The following is a 19,069-nucleotide window of genomic DNA, read 5'->3' as shown; positions in this document are numbered from 1 at the left end:
CAAAGAAATCAAATAATGTTCACAGATACCTGTGATATCAATGCTGTTCAAATCAATATGGAAAGTGACCAGTTGGCTGGATTTATTTGCTTCAATGCCTCGAATCAGTTCTTCTTTTACATTTTCATCTGACACCCACTGAGCAAAAAAAAGGTCAAATAGGACTATAATGCTTCCATTTCTGTAAAGTAAAAGATGATATAAGAGGAAAATGTCAGCTGTCTTCAAGTGATTTATGCTCAATTCATGTAAAATGTCTTTTAAATTCCCTTGTTATCATCTTGTTAATCCTCATTACACTAGTGTAAGGTAGTGACTCTGTAATATACATTATACATGGTGATTTTTTTTAAGTTTAAAATAAGATTAAAAAATATGTCATGTTAAATATTATCTTTACTTTTAAGGTGGAAGGAAAAGGAATTGAAACACAAAATGATTTTCTAAGAACAAACTCCAAAACAGATCCAACATTGGAATCCACGTTTTCTGAGTTCTACATTAGAACCCTGATCCCAAGGCCGGGTTATCCCCTAGAATCACTCGTGTGAAATTAAGCAAAAATACATGGTATTGTGGCATTTATTCATTTTACTGTTTGAAGGAATGAAGATTGTGGATTTGTAATTTCTTTGGTTAATTATTTTAAAATTTGAGTAATGTTTATTTATTCTCCTTAAAGCAACCACACTGAGCATCAATGTATTTGCTTAATGTGCTTCTTTTATTGCTTTAGTGTTAGATACAATCATAGGTGAGCAGCATGACAAATGTTTCCTCAGCTTATACCCAAAAGACTTAAAATCTCTGGTTAACTTTTAAGCAGAAACGTAAGGTAGTTTCACATGAATTTTTTTTCTACATAGTTTTAAGAACGCCTGATATTCTAAACTGATAGTGACCATATTATTTTCTTCTTTATTCTCATTAGTCTTAAAATGTCAATATGTCCTGGTTTCAAGGTATAAAAAAAGAAAACAAACATACCTGAGATTATTGGGACTTGGGGCTATTCATTCTAATAAGCCAATTGTTGGAATTATCTTGCCTAAGTTATCTCCCAACATAAATTTCAAATTCAAACCATGTAGTTGTAATCAGCTTCCCTTTTATTTTAACCCTTGTGATATAATATGCATTTTAAAAGGTGATGTTTTTCTTGATGATTTAGAGAAAGACAAAAACAAATAGATTTCTTTGGTAGTGGGGATACCTGAGACAGTTTTTGCTCTTTCCTACATTTCTACTAACATGATATTCTTTTAGGATATAACTATTTGAGGGACAACTCCTAATTCTGATGTTCATTCTGTACCTGTTTGTAAACTGGGAGTACTCAGGTTGTACTTGATTCCAGGGGGACAGACAGATAGGGAGTATCAAATTTTATATATTTGCTCTTTCCAAAATATAGGTATCACACCCATGTATTCTTATGGTATCTTTGTGTTAATGGTTCCCAATAGAAGGATTTTATCAACTCCTAAAGAGTTTTTTATTATATAATTGCAATGGTTTGGGTATAAAGTATTCTCCAGAGACTCATGTGTTGCAGTCTTAGCCCCTAACACAACAGTATTCAGATGTGAGGCCCTAGGAAGTAATTGGATCATGAAGGTTCTGACCTCATCAGTGAATTAATTCATTAAAAGATTAATCATTTGAGTGGATGAATGGGAGATAGTGGAAACTATAGGAAGTGAAACTTAGTTGAAGGGAATAGGTTCTCTGGGATTGCCATGAGCTTTCCTCTGCCATGCCCTTCTGCCATGAGGTTCTGCATCACCTTAGACCCAAAACAAAGGAGCTGATGACCATGAACTAAAACCTCCGAAAATGTGAACTAAAATAAATCTCTTTAAGTTGTTCATGTCATGCATTGATGAAGAGTTGGCTAACACACTATCCATCTATTCACTATCCAGTACAACCTAGAGTAAATGTAACTTTTTCCTTCTTTACTGTATGCAAGAGCAAAATGTTCCTGTAGACCATAGTTGTTCAGCATCCTCAATAGATAAGACATCTGTTCTTAATGAGTGAGTCCATTAGCTGCTTTTTTTTCATGTTTGAAAGAAATGGGTTACTCTGATGCAATAATTTCACATTTCATTTCTATTGAATTATTTTAAAAATGTTGCTAGGTTTACATGTCCGACTATTTGCTTAAATTGTAACAAAATCTTATAAATGACAGGGCTCCTTAGTAACTATTCATATCAGTGTTCCCAAACTTAGACAAGGAATCACTTTTTGTCTTCAATAATTATGTATTTTGTCATAGACACTGTTTCTAACTATTCTTTCATTCTTGTTAGTTTTTGCACGCTGCCTGATCCCTAACTGTGTTGGAGAACAGTTCTCCATTCTCTGAAGAAAGATGCCATCTTGAACAATTCAAACTGTCAATCAAGGTTTTATGCAGGGGCAGATGACTGGACTATGGTCAATGAAATCTAAGAAGAAAATTTATGGTTAAACTTTGGAAAACTTTTTCTAATACAAGAAAAGATACAGAGGAGAACAATTTTCTTTGTTGAACATTATTATGTCTACATGATTGTGAAATTTCCTCATCATTATGGGACCAGGAGGTGAACCATGGTTGAGAAGCTAAATATAGATTTATGGAAAAAAGAAAAGCACCCAAATCCATCCCTGATGATGTCATGGCCATCGTACCACTGAATTAGCCTCCACTGAAACTTTCAGATTTCTTGTGATGTCAGATAATAAACACCTACAACTGAAGGCACTTATAGTCATGTGTTATGTTAATTGATAAAAAAAAAAAAAAAAAAAAAAAAAAAACTGGAACATACTCTCAGGCTTCATCCTGTGTTTATTGGAACAGAAACTCCAGAAAAGGAGATTGCTTTGTCTTTTCACCTCATATTGGTCAATATTTCCATTTTAGTAATAAAAATATTGAGACTCAGGGTAGTGTAGGTGACTTTGCCCAGAGTAATATAGACTGTTAGTTAGAGATAGGAATGATACCTATGTCTTTGTCTGCCACAAGTATTTTAACATAATTCCCAACCTCTCACCTACAACTTTCTTTTCCTTCCTCCCTCCCTCCCTCCTCCTCTCTTTTTTTTTCTCTCTCTCTCCCTCCCTACCACCTTCTCTTCCATATTTCCTCATACAATTATTTATTTATCTTTGATTCATAATGTGATTGAATCCAGGAGTGCTCTACCAATGAGCTTCATCATCAACCTTTTTTATTTTTTATTTTGAGACATGGTCTCACAAAGTTGCCCAGGCTGGTATCAGTTTGTAATCCTCCTGCCTCAGCCTCTCAAATAGCTGGGATTACAGGCATGTACCATCATATCTGCAAAAGACCACTTCTATAGACAATACTATGAACTATTTACAAGCAGAAAATATACTACAGTGCATTACTTTGGAGGAAGTTCCAGGGTTTTCTGATCTTGCATCCTTACAAGAATTTGACTTCCAAATAGAGAGAATACCTGACTGGATATTTTTTGGTGGGGATAGTAAAGATATTTATTCTCTGCATACTTTCAAGATGTAGACACTCTTCCTTCTACTCCTCCCTTTGTCCTTCTTCCTCTCTCCATCCTCCATTATCTTTATATTTCCCTAATCAATCTCACCTCCCAAAATATGAGTGATTAGAGATGAGCTAAAAACAGGGTAGCATGAAATAAAGTTTAAGTAAGAATGAACAATATCTGTTATTTTCTTAGCTCAATCCCACATTTTTACTTTGTCTTTGGTTACACGGTAGATAACTTAAAATATAATTATATCTGTTTTTTCTTCTGTATTTTCTACATGTTTAATTTAACTGAACACTTGCTTTTATTTTATTTGAGTTAGGGAGTGGAAAAGTAAGATATTTGGAGTAGAGGAATTTTCCTTCCCTGAGTTGAAAGTGATTTGATTAGTTCATCCTCAGGCATAAAAGGTTTTTTTTTTTTTTTTTTTTTTTTTTTTTGAAAGATGTGTTCTCTTGGTTGTGAATTATACATTGCTTTAAAAAATTTATACTTTGCAAGGAGAAAAGTTATATATTTTATAACCACTTACAAATTGATTCTTTAAATTTTTTCTTGTTCAATATAAATGTTGAGATAAGTGAGATATATAGGTGAAATTAAGAAAGTCATAATAAGCATTTGTGATTCACCTCATGAGAAGACTATAGCTGTTTGTGTGTGTGTGTGAGTGTGTGTGTATTTTAGTATTTTAGCAATGATCTTTATCACTGCTGTGAGATTGATTTTATTTATTAAGGTTAATGAGAATTTTTTCAATAGGGTAAAATGTGGAATAGCTGAGTCTCTCTCTCTGTTTTTTTAAAGCAGATAAATCCTAACATTGAACAGACAGCATGAATGAAACAGATCAAAATATTTCTATCTCATATTTTCCTTAATGATATTGAAAACCTTTAGGTTTACTGAGTAAATGAAAGTTATTTCTTTTCCTAACTTTTTGACTTATCTGGCTCCAAGGGCAAAATAAGTGCGTACCACCACAAAGTGTAAACAGTATTATTAAGAGAATCAACTGCTGATGTTCTCTGAAGCAAAGCACTTTCCACAAAGCACAATAACAGAAAGTATTCCCAAAGAAAACCAACCATTTGCTAATGTTGAAGAGAAACACACACACACACACACACACACACACACACACACACACACACAGAGCAGGTGACAAAAATTAAAAAAAAAAGTTGTTGATGACTAAGTTCAGCATTCTGAATGAAACACTCTGACTTTATACATGCAAAATGTGCATTTAGTTAAAATTAATAACAAGAAAGAAAATCATTTTAAATGATATTTAGATGTACTTTTCTTACAATTGTTTACAATTGGTGTGGATGTTGTTATGTTAGATAAGATTTCAGTCATTTCTGTTCTTTGATTTTATAAACTGAATTTCAAAATGAAAACAACTAATAAAGTTAATTATGAGTCTGCCAATTTTTTCTAGGAGTATGTCTATTCATACATGATTATTTAAAGACATCCTAAAAGTTTCATCTTTAATCTCTTTCCACTTTCCCACATTTGCATTGCTTTTGCTATGCTCCTTTTCTTGGTCTCTCAATGTGCCAACCTATAATTTATCATACAGACATTTTCATGAAATTTCTTTGCATTTCATGTTTCAAAAACTCACTTCTGATTCAGTGACCACCAGAGGAAACTCTCCACACTGATAAAGTACCTTATTTGAAAATCATCATAAAATATTCATCAAGGTGTAGGCACTATAGTGGCCTATGTTACTCTAAAGGAGAGCAACAAAGTAATTCCTCAACTTAAATACCATACAGTTTTAAATGAAGGAGTCTTACCATGAAGAGAAATAGAAGATCATTTACTAAATATCAAAGAAAATTCTGGGATTTTGATATACCACCAGGGTCCATCAGAAAAATTCTGAGATGTCTTAAATTTAAAGGACAAAGAGTGGAAGGGGAAAGAGATAAGGGAAATTAATCAAATAATAGCTTCAGGATGAAACCATTACATTCCTAAATGCATGCTAAAACCTTGCCTTAAAACTGCTGGTGCCCAGCACCACCAGACACATCTCCTCTTGTCTTTGTGTAAACTTGCTGGATCACTAGCCCTAATCAATCCAGAAGCAACTAATACTTCTACATGCACTCCTAGTCACAGACCTTCCCTGCGCAAACTCTCCTGACCCTCTGATCTCTAGCAAATGTAAGTTAAAAAGTCAATATAAATTATTTATGCTTTTCTTCCCCAAATATTCATTATAAAAATGCTCTTGACTCTTAGGTTCTATGCACATATTTCCAACAGTTATCTACCATTGCTGCTAATAGTTGCAGAACTTCTCAGGGCCTGGTGCTTTCTTTCCAGCATCTGTGATGGCATAATGAACACTTTTATTTCAGAGAAAACTTGTTCTAAAAAGTTTTGGTTTAGCAATACAAAAATCTATATTCAGCCTGATGAAAGAGGGTGTCTAAAATAGTAAGTTCTGGAAAGAGAAGTAAAAGTCTTTGTGTTGTAGGTAGGAATGAAGACAGGAGATGGGTGTAGGGTTGGTTACTGAGATTAAGAAGTCATGAATAGGCAATAGGTTAAAGAATAATAAATAAACTGTAGATAGATGAATAGGTGAGAAAGGAACAGAGAGGTGGGTAGGAAGAAAGAGAAAATGTAAATTTTTCTTTTTTACATAAAAAGATGAAACTTTCCATATTTTTTCATTGTACCTTCAATTACTAGAATTAGCTTTGTTCCAACAGGAATGGCAAGATCCTGGTATTTCTTCTACCCATTAAATAATCATCATTTGACCTTCTGTAACTATTTTTCTAAGCATGATTCCTTTGCCTCTCATTTTACTGTTCTATCTTTATTTGATTAATAAGAACTAAGAATTCTCTAGCCAATATTAGGACTAATGGAAAGATTGTATGCCAAGTGTCCCTGTCCCAAGCTCTTATTATATTCAGTTGTACCTCATCTGAGATACTAGATTAGCCTTTCTATAAAGTTAGGATCACTGTGATTCTCCATAACTTGCAGACCCCTACACCTCTTATTTGATGTTCGTTATTTGTGTAAGTTCTAGGCTTATATTCAACACTTGTGACATCTCAGTGTCCTCTTTGTGGGCTTCAATACCAGTTAAATTATATCTTCACCATACAACATTAATTCTTATTCCTCTTCTCCTTCTTCTCCTCTTCATTTTTCTTCTTTTTACCCAAAATGGCTTTCCTTTTCCTCTCTACTAGAGCAATCTCTACCTGTGCTTCTCAAACTATTTATTTCATTTTCCACAAAATTTTCTATGACCCACCAATCAAGTTAAGGGTTTTGTAATAGATTAACACACCTGTGCTTTCAGAGAAGCATTTCAGAATTTTTGAAATTAGAATTATTCTAACAGAGTGATAAAACTATGAAAACAGTATACCTATTTTTATATGTATAGGACAAGGTTTAAAAACACTCTAACAGCTAACATAATATTCAATGTTTTAATAATTCCATGTTTTATAATTAATAATAATAATTAGAACATTCTAACAAAGTGATAAAACCATGAAAACAGTATGACTATTTTTATATGTATGGGGCAAGGTTTAAAAAACACTGCAGTAGCTAACATATTATTCAATGTTTTAATAACAGGTGCTAAAATATTTCATTCATTTGGTAGGATTTTATAGAACAAGTACACCAAGACAAGCACTACTTAGGTTTGGAAAATGCAGATACCAAAAATACACTCTCTGCCCTGAGGGAGCTCATAGTCTAATCAGGAGACAGGCAAATGCACAATTACACTGCAGGGTGAAGATTGTACTAGTGTTTGTAGAAGGTGTTAAATGAGCAGGGGAGACAAGTCTTTCCCTTAGCGTAGGGTACCAATTAGCCATTTCTGGAGAGGTGACATATACTGGTTCTTGGATTGTAAGAATAAAGGATGGATGCTGTCTATAATAAGGAGAGAGACAGGAATATAGAGAATGAAAAATATCTACAATATTTGTATCTATGAGACAATCTATTTTAAGCTGCATGAATTTGTTTTTCTTTCATATAATGTGAATGAACTTTCTTCTGAGGCTGATCACATTCCAGTTAAACAAAAGCTAGTCTGTATCATTTTAAGTATTTTTAATTTTTTTTTGCACTTTGCACAAACTTTATATACAACTTGCCATGTACTATATTAGTATTTTCTGACTCTGTCATTTCTCACTGATAATATTTTAAACTCTTCACAATAGGAACTTGAGTTTTTTTCCCATCACAGATTTCTCATAGCCTAACTTATTATTAATGACAGTTATATATTCATCACTAACTTTTAGGAAGTTCTCATAGGCAGGCAATTAAAATCCTTATAGTCCATTGGCAAAAAGAAGGAAAAGGAGGAGGAAGAGGAGGAATAGGAGTAGGAGGAAGAAAGAAAAAGAAAGGGAGGAAGAAAAGGAGGGAAGGGGAAAAAACAGTTTTAATCACAATACAAGAGAAACTGTCTTGTATTATAGAGCAAGTACCCAAGACAAGCATTACTTAGGTTTGGAAAATGCAGATACCAGAAACATACTCTCTGCCCTGAAGAAGCTCATAGTCTAATCAGGAGATTAGATAGAGAAGATGGTAGATATATAGAGAAGATGGTAGTTGTGTGAGATCTGTAATAATATACTCTCCTAATATCTGTATTCTCAGAACCCAGTTAATTGCCTGTTTCTAAGCAAGCCCTCTATATATCTGTAGCATAAAAGTGATGGATGACTAAATGAGCATTTTTTCAAGCCTATGCTAAACAGTCAAAAATTTGCTTCAGTTGTCCAGTGCTACTTTAGATTTTGTCTACTGTTCAGAGTGCCTTTCTTTAACTTCATCTTTGTGGTGATTCTGCTTTCTACCTGTTGCTTTTGGGGGATCACAGAAACTTCAAAATAAGTTACAATTAAAGAGGTAATTTTTAAATGCTTCCAGTGAAACAAACATGACAACAATGAGTCATTGTTAGGAGAAAGTAAAAGAAAAAGGAAATAATGATAATTTTCACTATAATGAAAATTCTTTAATGTTTAATTATTTATCTATGGTATTCTCCTAAATGCACACACATATGTAAATTTCTCATATTTCAATATATATATCTAGGAACCATATAGAATGTATAGTTCCCGTAGACTCCCTACTTCATCTTCATTTGGCCCATAGCTTTGATAAAACAATTAAGATATTGTGAAAAAATAACCAATTCATACAGGTAGTATTACAATATTAGTGCTATAATAAATCCTTATAGATTTTTTTCCTGGACTATCACATCTTCACATTCTGTAATACATCCTTGAAAAGATTATTTCATTCTAATTGGGGTGATTTGGAATCTAGGGTAGTTTTGATTTGCATTTCTCTTATTACTAGACATGTTGAACATTTTTTCATATATCTGTTGATTGATTATAGATCTTCTTCTGTGAAGTGTCTGCTCATTTCCTTAGCCCATTTATTGATTGGGATATTTGTATTCTTGGTGTAAAGTTTTTTGAGTTCTTTATAGATTCTGGAGATTAGTACTCTATCTGGTGTGTGGCAAAGATTTTCTCCCACTCTGTAGGTTCTCTCTTCACATTGTTGATTGTTTCCTTTGCTGAGAGAAAGCTTTTTAGTTTGAATCTATCCCAATTACTGATTCCTGCTTTTATTTCTTGTGCTTTGGGAGTCATGTTAAGGAAGTCTGGTCCTAAGCTGATGATGAAGATTTGGACCTACTTTTTCTTCTATTAGGCACAGGGTCTCTGGTCTAATTCCGAGGTCCTTGATACATTTTGAGTTGAGTTTTGTGCAGGGTGAGAGACAGGGGTGTAGTTTCAGTTTGTTGCATATGGATTTCCAGTTTTCCCAGCACCATTTGTTGAACAGGTTATCTTTTCTCCATTGTATGTTTTTGGCTCCTTATGAGATGTATGTTTTGTCTATTATGAGATGACTGTATTTATGTGGGTTCATCTCTGTGTCTTCTATTCTGTACCATTGGTGTACCTGTCTATTTTGGTGCCAACGTCATGCTATTTTTGCTACTATTGCTCTGTAGTATAGTTTAAAGTTTGGTGTTGTGATACCTCCTCCTTCACTTTTCCTGTTCAGGATTGTTTTGGCTATTCGAGGTCTCTATTCTTCCACATGTAGTTCATGTTTGCTTGCTCTATTTCTATGATGTATGTCATTGGGATTTTAATTGGAATTGCATTGAATTTGTATAGCACTTTTGGTAGTATGGTCATTTTGACAATATTAATTCTGCCTATCCAAAAACATGGGATATCATTCCATCTTCTAAGGTTTTCTTTAATTTCTTTCTTAAGGATTCTGTAATTCTCATTGTAGAGGTCCTTCACCTCTCTTGTTAGATTGATTCCCAAGTATTTTATTCTTTTTTCGAAGCTATTGTGAATGGGAGTGGTTTTCCTAATTTCTCTTTCAGAGGATTCATCACTTATGAATAAAAATGCATTAGATTTATGAGCACTGATTTTATATCCTGCTACTTTACTTAATTCATTTATGAGTTATGGAAGTTTTCTGGTGGAATTTTTCAGCTCCTCTAAATATAGAATCACGCCATCAGCAAAAAGGGATAATTTGAGTAGACACTTCACAGAAGATCTACAACCAATCAACAGATATATGAAAACAATGTCCAACATCTGTACTAATAAGAGGAATGCAAATCAAAACTACCCTAAGATTCGATCTCACCCCGATTAGAATGGCTATTATCAACAATACAAGTAACAATAGGTGTTGGCGAGGATGTAGGGAAAAGGGTACACTCATATATTGCTAGTGGGATTGCAAATTAGTGCAACCACTCTGGAAAGCAGTGTGGAGATTCCTTAGAAAACTTGGAGTGGAACCACCATTTGACCCAGCTATCCCACTCCTTGGCCTATACCCAAAGGACTTAAAATCAGCATACTACAGTGATGCAGCCACATCAATGTTCATAGCTGCTCAATTCACAATAGCTAGATTGTGGAACCAATCTAGATGCCCTTCGATTGATGAATGGATAAAGAAACTGTGGTATATATACACAATGGACTATTACTCAGTCATAAAGAAGAATAAAATTATGGCATTTGCAGTTAAATGGATGAAATTGGAGAATATCATGCTAAGTGAGATAAAATAATCCCAAAAAATGAAAGGCCAAATCGTTGCTCTAATAAGTAGATAAAGATACATAAGGGAGGGTGGGAAGGAGGCAAGAGTGGAGAAGGATGGATTGTATAGAGGAAAAAGAGGAGTGGAGGGGGTGGGGTGACAGAAAAATAACAGAATGAGACAAACGTCATTACCTTATAAACATGTATGATTACACAAATTGTGTGACTCTACTTCTTGTACAAACAGAGAAACAACAGTCGTACCCTATTTGCGTACAGGGAATCAAAATAAATAAATAAATTAAAGATTATTACATTATTCATATAACTCCTTCCACTCTAATTAATCGATTATTTTTGTATATGCTAATTCCAGCAAGTGCCATTGATGATTCAGAAAAGAATAACATACACATAATCATTAAAAAGATAAAATTTAAGGAAAATTATATTGCAAAATAAGCATTTTTCACCCTATTTTGAATATAGATTATACCATAAGTTTCCCCATAAGGTGCTTGATTCTATCTAGGTTCGAGATAGGGCTGGAGACTAAGAAAAGGAAAATTGTAAGGATCAGTCTTTCTTACACAAAGGCCCAAGGCATTGTAGGAAATGAAGAGAATAAGATATCCAGAGGGGTACTGTATTCATTAGTACTCATGTGCTACCAAACACCAATCTGAAAAATTTCTGAATACGTAACTCTTTAAGCTTTACTCTTACTGTATTCTTGCTGTTTTAAGAGTTTTTATATGAAAATTAACCATAGAAAAAGAGCATGATCATTTTAGAAAGACATACATTAGTATTACCATCCTGGCAATGGAAAAATTACCTAATTTCTCTGAATCACACATTGTCTTTCTAGCAACACTTTTTCATTCTGAGTTATTTTGAAGGCTTTCTCTTCCTCTTTTTCACATATATCCATTCTTGATCAGTGTGTTATTTTTTTCATTTTCTATTTTTTCTAATTTAATTTTCCCAACTAGCATTACAATTTTCTTTACTAACATAGCTGCTGATTTGTATCTCTGTTTCAAAGACCCTCTGGTAATCAGTTAAGATGATTCTAGATTCTTAGTGATGTTAAGATAGCAAAATAGGAAACAGTGTACTCTTTGCTATGGACACAGTGATTCAATAGTAACATGGGAATCCCTTTGCCAGAGATTCAAAACTGTGTTGTTAAGAAGGTAGGTCTCATATTAAGTTTTTCTATATTGATCACACACACACACACACACACACACACACACACACACACACACACTTCTCTGCATCTTCTAGATTCAAGTATCTGGAGTGAATTTATATCATTACCCTATTAATCAAAAGACATTCATTTATGGAACACTTAATTTGCTCCAAGGACAACCTTCATGCCCTCTGGGTACAACAGTGAACGAGTCCCCTCTCTCTTGTGGTTTATAATATAAATAAAGACCTGTGATACAGTACTGTTTTATTAATAATGAACAAGCTTCTTCCACATGTTCATAACAAATTAAATGCTCAATCTCCACCTTTCCATGTGTTCCTGAAAGATTTTACTCTTGGGAGAAAGAAACATGCTAACATTTGATCAATTATCAGAAATTATTATTATTTGCTACTAAATGAAAGTTTATGCTGCTCTACTCCTCAATCCTCACCAAGGTGAAATTTTCAAACATTGCCTTACTTTTTCCTACACATAGTGATATTACCAAATACATATACATATACACATGTATATATATGCAAAAAGATCAGGAGTTTGTAATCCAATGCTATCAATTAAAATTTTGTGAGTATACTCACTCAAATTGTAAAACTCTTGAGTATTTATATTCACTCTTCAGATTACTTGATTGAAAGACCTCATCTATCTAAAAAAATTGAAAAGAGTATATTAAATTTCGGATTTCAACTTTTGTTTAAGTATTTATACGACGTATAGGTTACAAGGCTTTCTTCAGGTTGATGAGGGATTTGTACATTTAGGAATCTCAAGTGTCTGCATTTATTTATTATTATATTTTTCATAATGAGAAAATGGGATCTATGCATATTTTGGCAAAAAGCTAATGAAGTTATCTATGTTATGAAATTTTAAACTAGTTGAAGATGGACAGTTCCTTACCATTTGCTGAAGGTCAAAAGCAAGAACTTTGAAATCCACTGAGAGTTTGTCTTGCAAATTAGGATTATAGGTAGCTCCGGATGTTATTTTAAATGTTCCTCTGACATTATAACTTTTACCAAATACTGCATCTAGATAAATTGATAATAAATAAAACACTGAATTATGAACAAAAGAAAATATGTACATAAGACCCAGAAGTAAGTAAAATTCTTGCTTGATGTGTTGACCCCATAGTTCATGCCTTTGCTTTTCAGTCATCCTGTTTCAAAATCAGCTGCCTTTACCTTCCTTCCTTCCTTTCTTTTTTCCCTTTTGGCCGTCTGGTTATTTCAAAAGATTAAAAAACATACTTTTTCCTTCTTCCATTTTTTCATTTGAAGTCTAACTGACACTATAAGCTTCTGATTTTTTTTATTTTTATTTTTTTTATTTTTTGAGATTCCTGTTGGAAGACACAGGGACTAATCAATTTCCACCAATTATGGGAACTGATTCAGGAAAACATGGTGAGAAATAGACCATTAAAAGTTTTGTAGTTTCTTTCAGATACTTCTTCAACCCCTAGAATCCAGGGACACTGCTGGTTTTCTACATGTGGATCGCTGTGAAAATTTCAGTGTATGTGTTACTTTGAAACACAGCTTTGAAGCTACTTCTTGCATTCTGGTAATTATAAAATTGGCATGTATGACATTTTGACATTAGATGGTGACTCTCTTTATTGAAAAAGTTATTTGGAATGTTACAAAAATATATTATTTCAATAGAAAAAAATGTAAAGAAATGATAAATTGAAAAATCTTATTATTCAATATTTTCTTTGATATATTTGTGTTTGAAATAACTTCAATATTTTCTTTGATACCTTTATATTTGAAATAACTTCAGTTGAATCATACAATAGTGAAATCATTAATAATAATGATGCATAATACTCACAGTGACATAGCATGAGAGGATGTTGATTTTCTTTTCCACAATGGGGAAATCAGGGCTTAGAATGATTAAGAAAATGCCTCAAGGTTGTAAAGGCCAAAAGTCATAGATCTGGAATTTGGACATGGCAATGACTGACTCTGCAACCCAAGATCTGTCATGGGTACCAGAAGAACATTGGAACTCATATATTAAACAATGAACTTAAACTTAGTTTAAGTAGTTATCATTGCACATATGATTCAATATTTTATTTTTACTCTTTCATTTATGTTTAATTTAATTTTATATTCATTAATTTAATGGATATATAGTTGATTCTTAATATTTGTAGGGAGGAGAAGTTCTAGGACCCTCTGTGGACACCAAAATTCATGGATGCTAAATATACTGTATATAAAATGGAATATTACTTGAGTATAACCTACATGCTATTTCATTTTTAAATACTCAAAATTACATTTAATTTTTCACGTTTAAATGTGGAAGACAAAGAAAGGCTGAACTGTCATAGGTTGGGGAGTTCAAGGGAATATGTTAACTAAATTCTATCTAGGAAATAACTTTGGATTCTTCTAAACATCAGAACATTAGTGAAATATGAATAATAAGTATGGCTCATTTAATATTTTATCAGTCTAATTTCTTAGTTTTGACAATTATGAATAAACTACTAGCAGTGAGGAAAGTTGGGTAAAATTTATATAAGATTTTAGTACAATTTTTATAAGTTTTTAAAGTTAAAATTGTTTTCAAAAAATAAAAAATATATATTAAAATCACTGCAATCTATGTTATGTCCTCTGATATTCTAATAAAGACTTAACAACTCAAATTCCTTTTTATATTTAGTTGTTCCCAATTAAATTGCAATAACATTTATAAATAGTTATTTTCCATTTCATTTATGAAATAAAAAATTTTGTATCTGTACTGAGCACCAAAGATTCTAATAGACTCCCAAATGATTATACTTTCTTGAAGTTTTTCACACCATTTAAATATTGTCAAAGCAGCTACTCTTCCAAAAATATCATTGACCCCTACAACTTTTTTTATAAATGTATAAAATATTTGTAATTATTCTTTCTATTTAAAATATATTCTTTGCATATGACAAGAGTATTTGAATAAACCAGTTATTATTTTGAAATTCTTTTATCAAATTATAATCTTATTACACTCTAATTCAAGCACTTACATACAAGAGGAAAGTTACTAACTCAAAAGTTAAGAATTTTTTTAATGAAACTAATTTCACCTACAATGCAAAAGTTCCTACCTGTTGAGGTTTCAGAAAGTATTAGTTTGCCTATATATATAATTCATCATTTAAACTTTGTGAACATTTTTTTTCAGAAAGAACAAACTCTCAATACTTGAGTTATTGCTATGCTTCGAATTTAATTTATTTATCCTATAAATAAATAAGTGGTAAATTTGAGCGCAACTTTCAGGCTTGGATTATGTAGTTTGGAATATTTTTGCTACTTACTGATGATGCAAACTTAAGCAAATTAGTATTTATTTATTTTTCTCAGATTCCTCACCTGTAAAATGAAATACCCCAACGACTAAGCCCTACATTTATTTTTTTTAAATAATACAGTTGAAAATCTTTTAAAAGCTACTGATACAGACTAAGTTAGTTCTAAACAATGATCTTTTAAAATTTTTATCAAAGTTCCTACTCAGGTTGAAATCCATATAAGTCTGCACATTCAAATCCAGTTAAACTGTTGTTAATGAATTTTTGGACTAATAAGAGAATGAAGATACTACTGTATAAAACTAAATAATAACCATTAATTTTGCATATTTATCGATGGTATATTCAAAAATATTTTAATATGTTTATAATTTCAGTTCTATCATAATGAAACTAGAGATTGTGAAGTCTATTATGTCTTATGCTACTGAGAAACATTATTCACTTAAAAGAAGAAAGAGGAAGCAAACTTTAGTCTCATGCTTGAATTCTGGACATTTTAAATTATACACCAATTAACTTTTTCTAATATTCTATGAAGGGAAGTACAGAGAAGCATCTGAATGCCACAAAAATATGTTGTCAAGAATGGACAGCAGTGAATAGATACACTGACAGGGAAAGTGAGATTAAAGTGCCAGAATGCACCTGTGAACACCCTCAGCAGCCAGATCTGGGACTTACCTTGTTCTGAATCCTTGATTGCCAACCAGGATACTGCGATTAGTCCAGCACAGAGTACCATCAATAGGGCAAATAGCACTGCAAACATAACTTCATAGGAGCTGAGAGAAAGGTTCCTGGAAGATACACTTCTTGTTGATCCCATTTTCTGTTTTGGAAGCCTTGCTTATTTAAGAATGGTGAGAGAATAGAGATATTTATGTTCTCCACATCAGCAAAACTGATACTCCAGCACCAACTGGAGGGTAAAAATATCTCAAATTTTTAAGAATTTGCAGAGGAGTAACCACTTAGGTTTGCATTCATACTAGTCAGTATAAATGTGTTGTGTGTGTCTCTTTGACAACATTATGTCTCTATACATTAAGTAGCTTTAAAATGGTAGTTAATCTTTAAGAAGATATAAATGAGTACAGATGATTAGAGTTATAAATGGCAATCTACTGAACAGGCTCTTTGTGGAGGTGAATGAAATTAAATTCATGTTGTAAACAAAAAGGACATTTTATCATTTTGAGAACTCTTAGGGAAAATATGAAATTCATCATAAACAAATTAGTCATTAGACATGTGCACTGATATTTGCAAAGAGTTTCTAACAGATCAACCTTTTACCCTCTGACTCAGATCATTATAAAGGCACTCCCCCCTTGTATAGGGATGTAGACATTTCAAAAATAACTGATGCACAGGTGTATATAAAACCTAAATTAGATCTTGTCTCTCTTTATTATTATTTTTTTCTTATTGAAACAACCAAAAGTTTTGTAAACTTCATTATGTTCCTTATTTGAAGTGATGCAGCGTAAGGCAGTGTTGATTTAAAGAAAATTTCCCTTAAGCCCTCATGTGGTTACTCATTATGGCTGTGCAGTTATCAATATGTGGGAGTAACTGCAATAAGAGGAACAAAGCATTTGCTTCTATTTCAAGTCAGTTTTCTCCCTGGGGAAGACATTGCTCACTTGCCCTGGACTTTATCTCCTTAAACATGCCAATTATACCAAGAGATTAAGATAACCACAATGAATTGTAGATGTATGCTTTATGGGAAAAGCTAAGTTATTTTCTGATAATTAAAGTACAGTATATCAGTGACATACCCACACTTTGGATATTAAGTATGACATCAGGATTAAAAAATAAAAATAAAATGCATTGAGAAGTAAGCTAGTTTGCCTCTTTTCTGGTAGATGAAATTAGTCAGAAATAAGGAAGCTCTTTAGATAATCTTAATAAACTCAAATTGCAGAATATTGTAATTGGCTAACATGATATCTTTTTCTTCCTTACTATTGAGAAAAAAGAATTGCACATTGCATTTAAATTCTTTCTGATCAAAAGTAGAATATAAGTAAAAGAATGTATGTCAAGGAAAATATCTATATTTTTATTTAATTGAATTAATCCTTATTATTAAATACTCTCTAATGAAGTAAGAGAAACCACTGAAGGAATGGGAAAAGTCATTTTATTTATAGGATAGGGGACGGTTCTAATAGTAAGCCAAACTCTAATAAAAGGTAGGTCTGAAAAAGATGCCTTTGAATTTGGAAAGCCAGGAAAGCGAAAGCACAATGGGTATTTTCTTTGTGTTGCTGATGCAGAAACCCTTTTTAGAAAATGAAGTAGAACTTCAAGTTACATTTCTTTTGACTTTTCAGAAGAAAAGAATAAGATAGCAGAGTAAGTTCACATGCCCTGTTCCAAGCAGAAGGTAATAACAGATAAAATTTATGATTAGAAACTCAAAGACTTAAGTTCAGAAATAAAATCAATATCCAGATTATAAATTATTTTCTACCCAGTATGTTGTAAATAATTACACTTAATATTTTCAAATAAGTGAGTGGGAAGAATATCTTTTTTTTTTTTTTATTAAGGCAATAATCTGTGAAGGACAGACTATAATTCAAGCAAACAGGTAAATGTGAAACAAATATATTATGTCTTGAGGTGTAAAAACTATTAAAATGAAATAGGACTTGCCCTATCAGATAACAAACTCTTTACAGAGTTGTAATAATAAAGACAGTGTGGTATCACTGAATGAATGAGTCCATGAATGAAAATAAAGAACCCATAAACAACTTGATTCACCAGTGAAAATCATATATCAACTAAATCGTTTTAGTGTTAGTAGGTGGGAGAAAAAGGCTATTCAATGCATGGTGATATATTTTAGTTTGGCTGGAAAAAAAAAAACATTAAGGAGACAAATATGTTAATGTGATGTTATGAAATTTATTTGGGAGGAAATACATAGAAATTCCATGAGAAACATTGGGAAATGTGAAGTGGGGGGACAAAATAAAGGCCAGTGAAAGCTGTGTGATCTATCCATTATCAACACAATGAGGCTTCTGGAATATAATCCTGCCAGAGATGCATGTGAGACAGTAAAAAGAGGCTTCAGAGGTATCCCAATTAAGGGGCAAGGAAGAGGGATAATTATTTGCAAATAGTCATATTCATTGTCTCAGAGTAACTTTGGTGCTTTGTCTCTGGCACTTAGAGCTTACCCTCGGTGTGGGGAGACCAAGAAAGTTACTGGGAAGTTAATTTGAGCATGTGGAGATGAAGGAGCATGGACATGGTGTGGGATTCTTACAATGTCTGCAGGAGTTTACCAGTAGAAAACAATATCCAGGATTTCTACTAATTATTGAAGAAAAGAAAATAGCAGGTAATTAACAAAAATGCAAAACCAAAATAGAAAACAAACAAACAAACAAAAAAAAAACCACAAACCACAAATGTTTCCAGGTGTTTAAACTTTAGTAGAGGCATAACTTTAATAGAGATTACAGAATTCCAATTAAGATAAAAGTATTATTTCCTCAAGCACACCAAATGTTTGAAGTAAAAATAAGTAAATACAGTAGTTTGTCTTTATCTGTGGTTGATGCATTACAAGACCTTGGAATAACTGAAACCATGTAAGGTATTGATTCATGCATATAATGTTTTTCCTATGTGTGTATATCTATATCTATATCTATATCTATATCTATATCTATATCTATCTATATATAACCATTATAAAGTCTAATTTATAAATTAAGCACAATAAGAGATTAACAACAGTAGCAAATAATTAAAATAGAACAATTATGACCTTATACAGAGCATTCTAGATATACTGGTTACT

At 32.4% G+C, this 19,069-nt stretch overlaps 1 protein-coding gene across 2 annotated transcripts in view; it reads right to left on the bottom strand.

The window, feature by feature from the left end:
- The window catches only part of TMPRSS15 (transmembrane serine protease 15), a gene marked incomplete at its 5' end in the record, with an annotated part of 139,087 nt that extends 123,024 nt beyond the window's left edge, over positions 1–16,063 (bottom strand). The window contains 4 exons of one of the 2 annotated variants that reach the window (XM_079101223.1): positions 30–238; positions 12,485–12,552; positions 12,807–12,937; positions 15,919–16,063. In XM_079101223.1, the coding sequence (XP_078957349.1) occupies positions 30–238; positions 12,485–12,552; positions 12,807–12,937; positions 15,919–16,063 (553 nt within the window). The remainder of the gene's footprint in view (positions 1–29; positions 239–12,484; positions 12,553–12,806; positions 12,938–15,918) is intronic. The other variant, XM_079101224.1, reaches the window with a different exon arrangement.
- Between the last annotated feature and the right edge of the window lie 3,006 nt (positions 16,064–19,069).

Source organism: Sciurus vulgaris (assembly GCF_902686455.1).
Source record: "Sciurus vulgaris genome assembly, chromosome: 10".
Classification (NCBI taxonomy): domain Eukaryota; kingdom Metazoa; phylum Chordata; class Mammalia; order Rodentia; family Sciuridae; genus Sciurus; species Sciurus vulgaris.
Note: the sequence above shows the minus strand (reverse complement) of the source record. Positions and strands in the feature narration are given on the sequence as shown.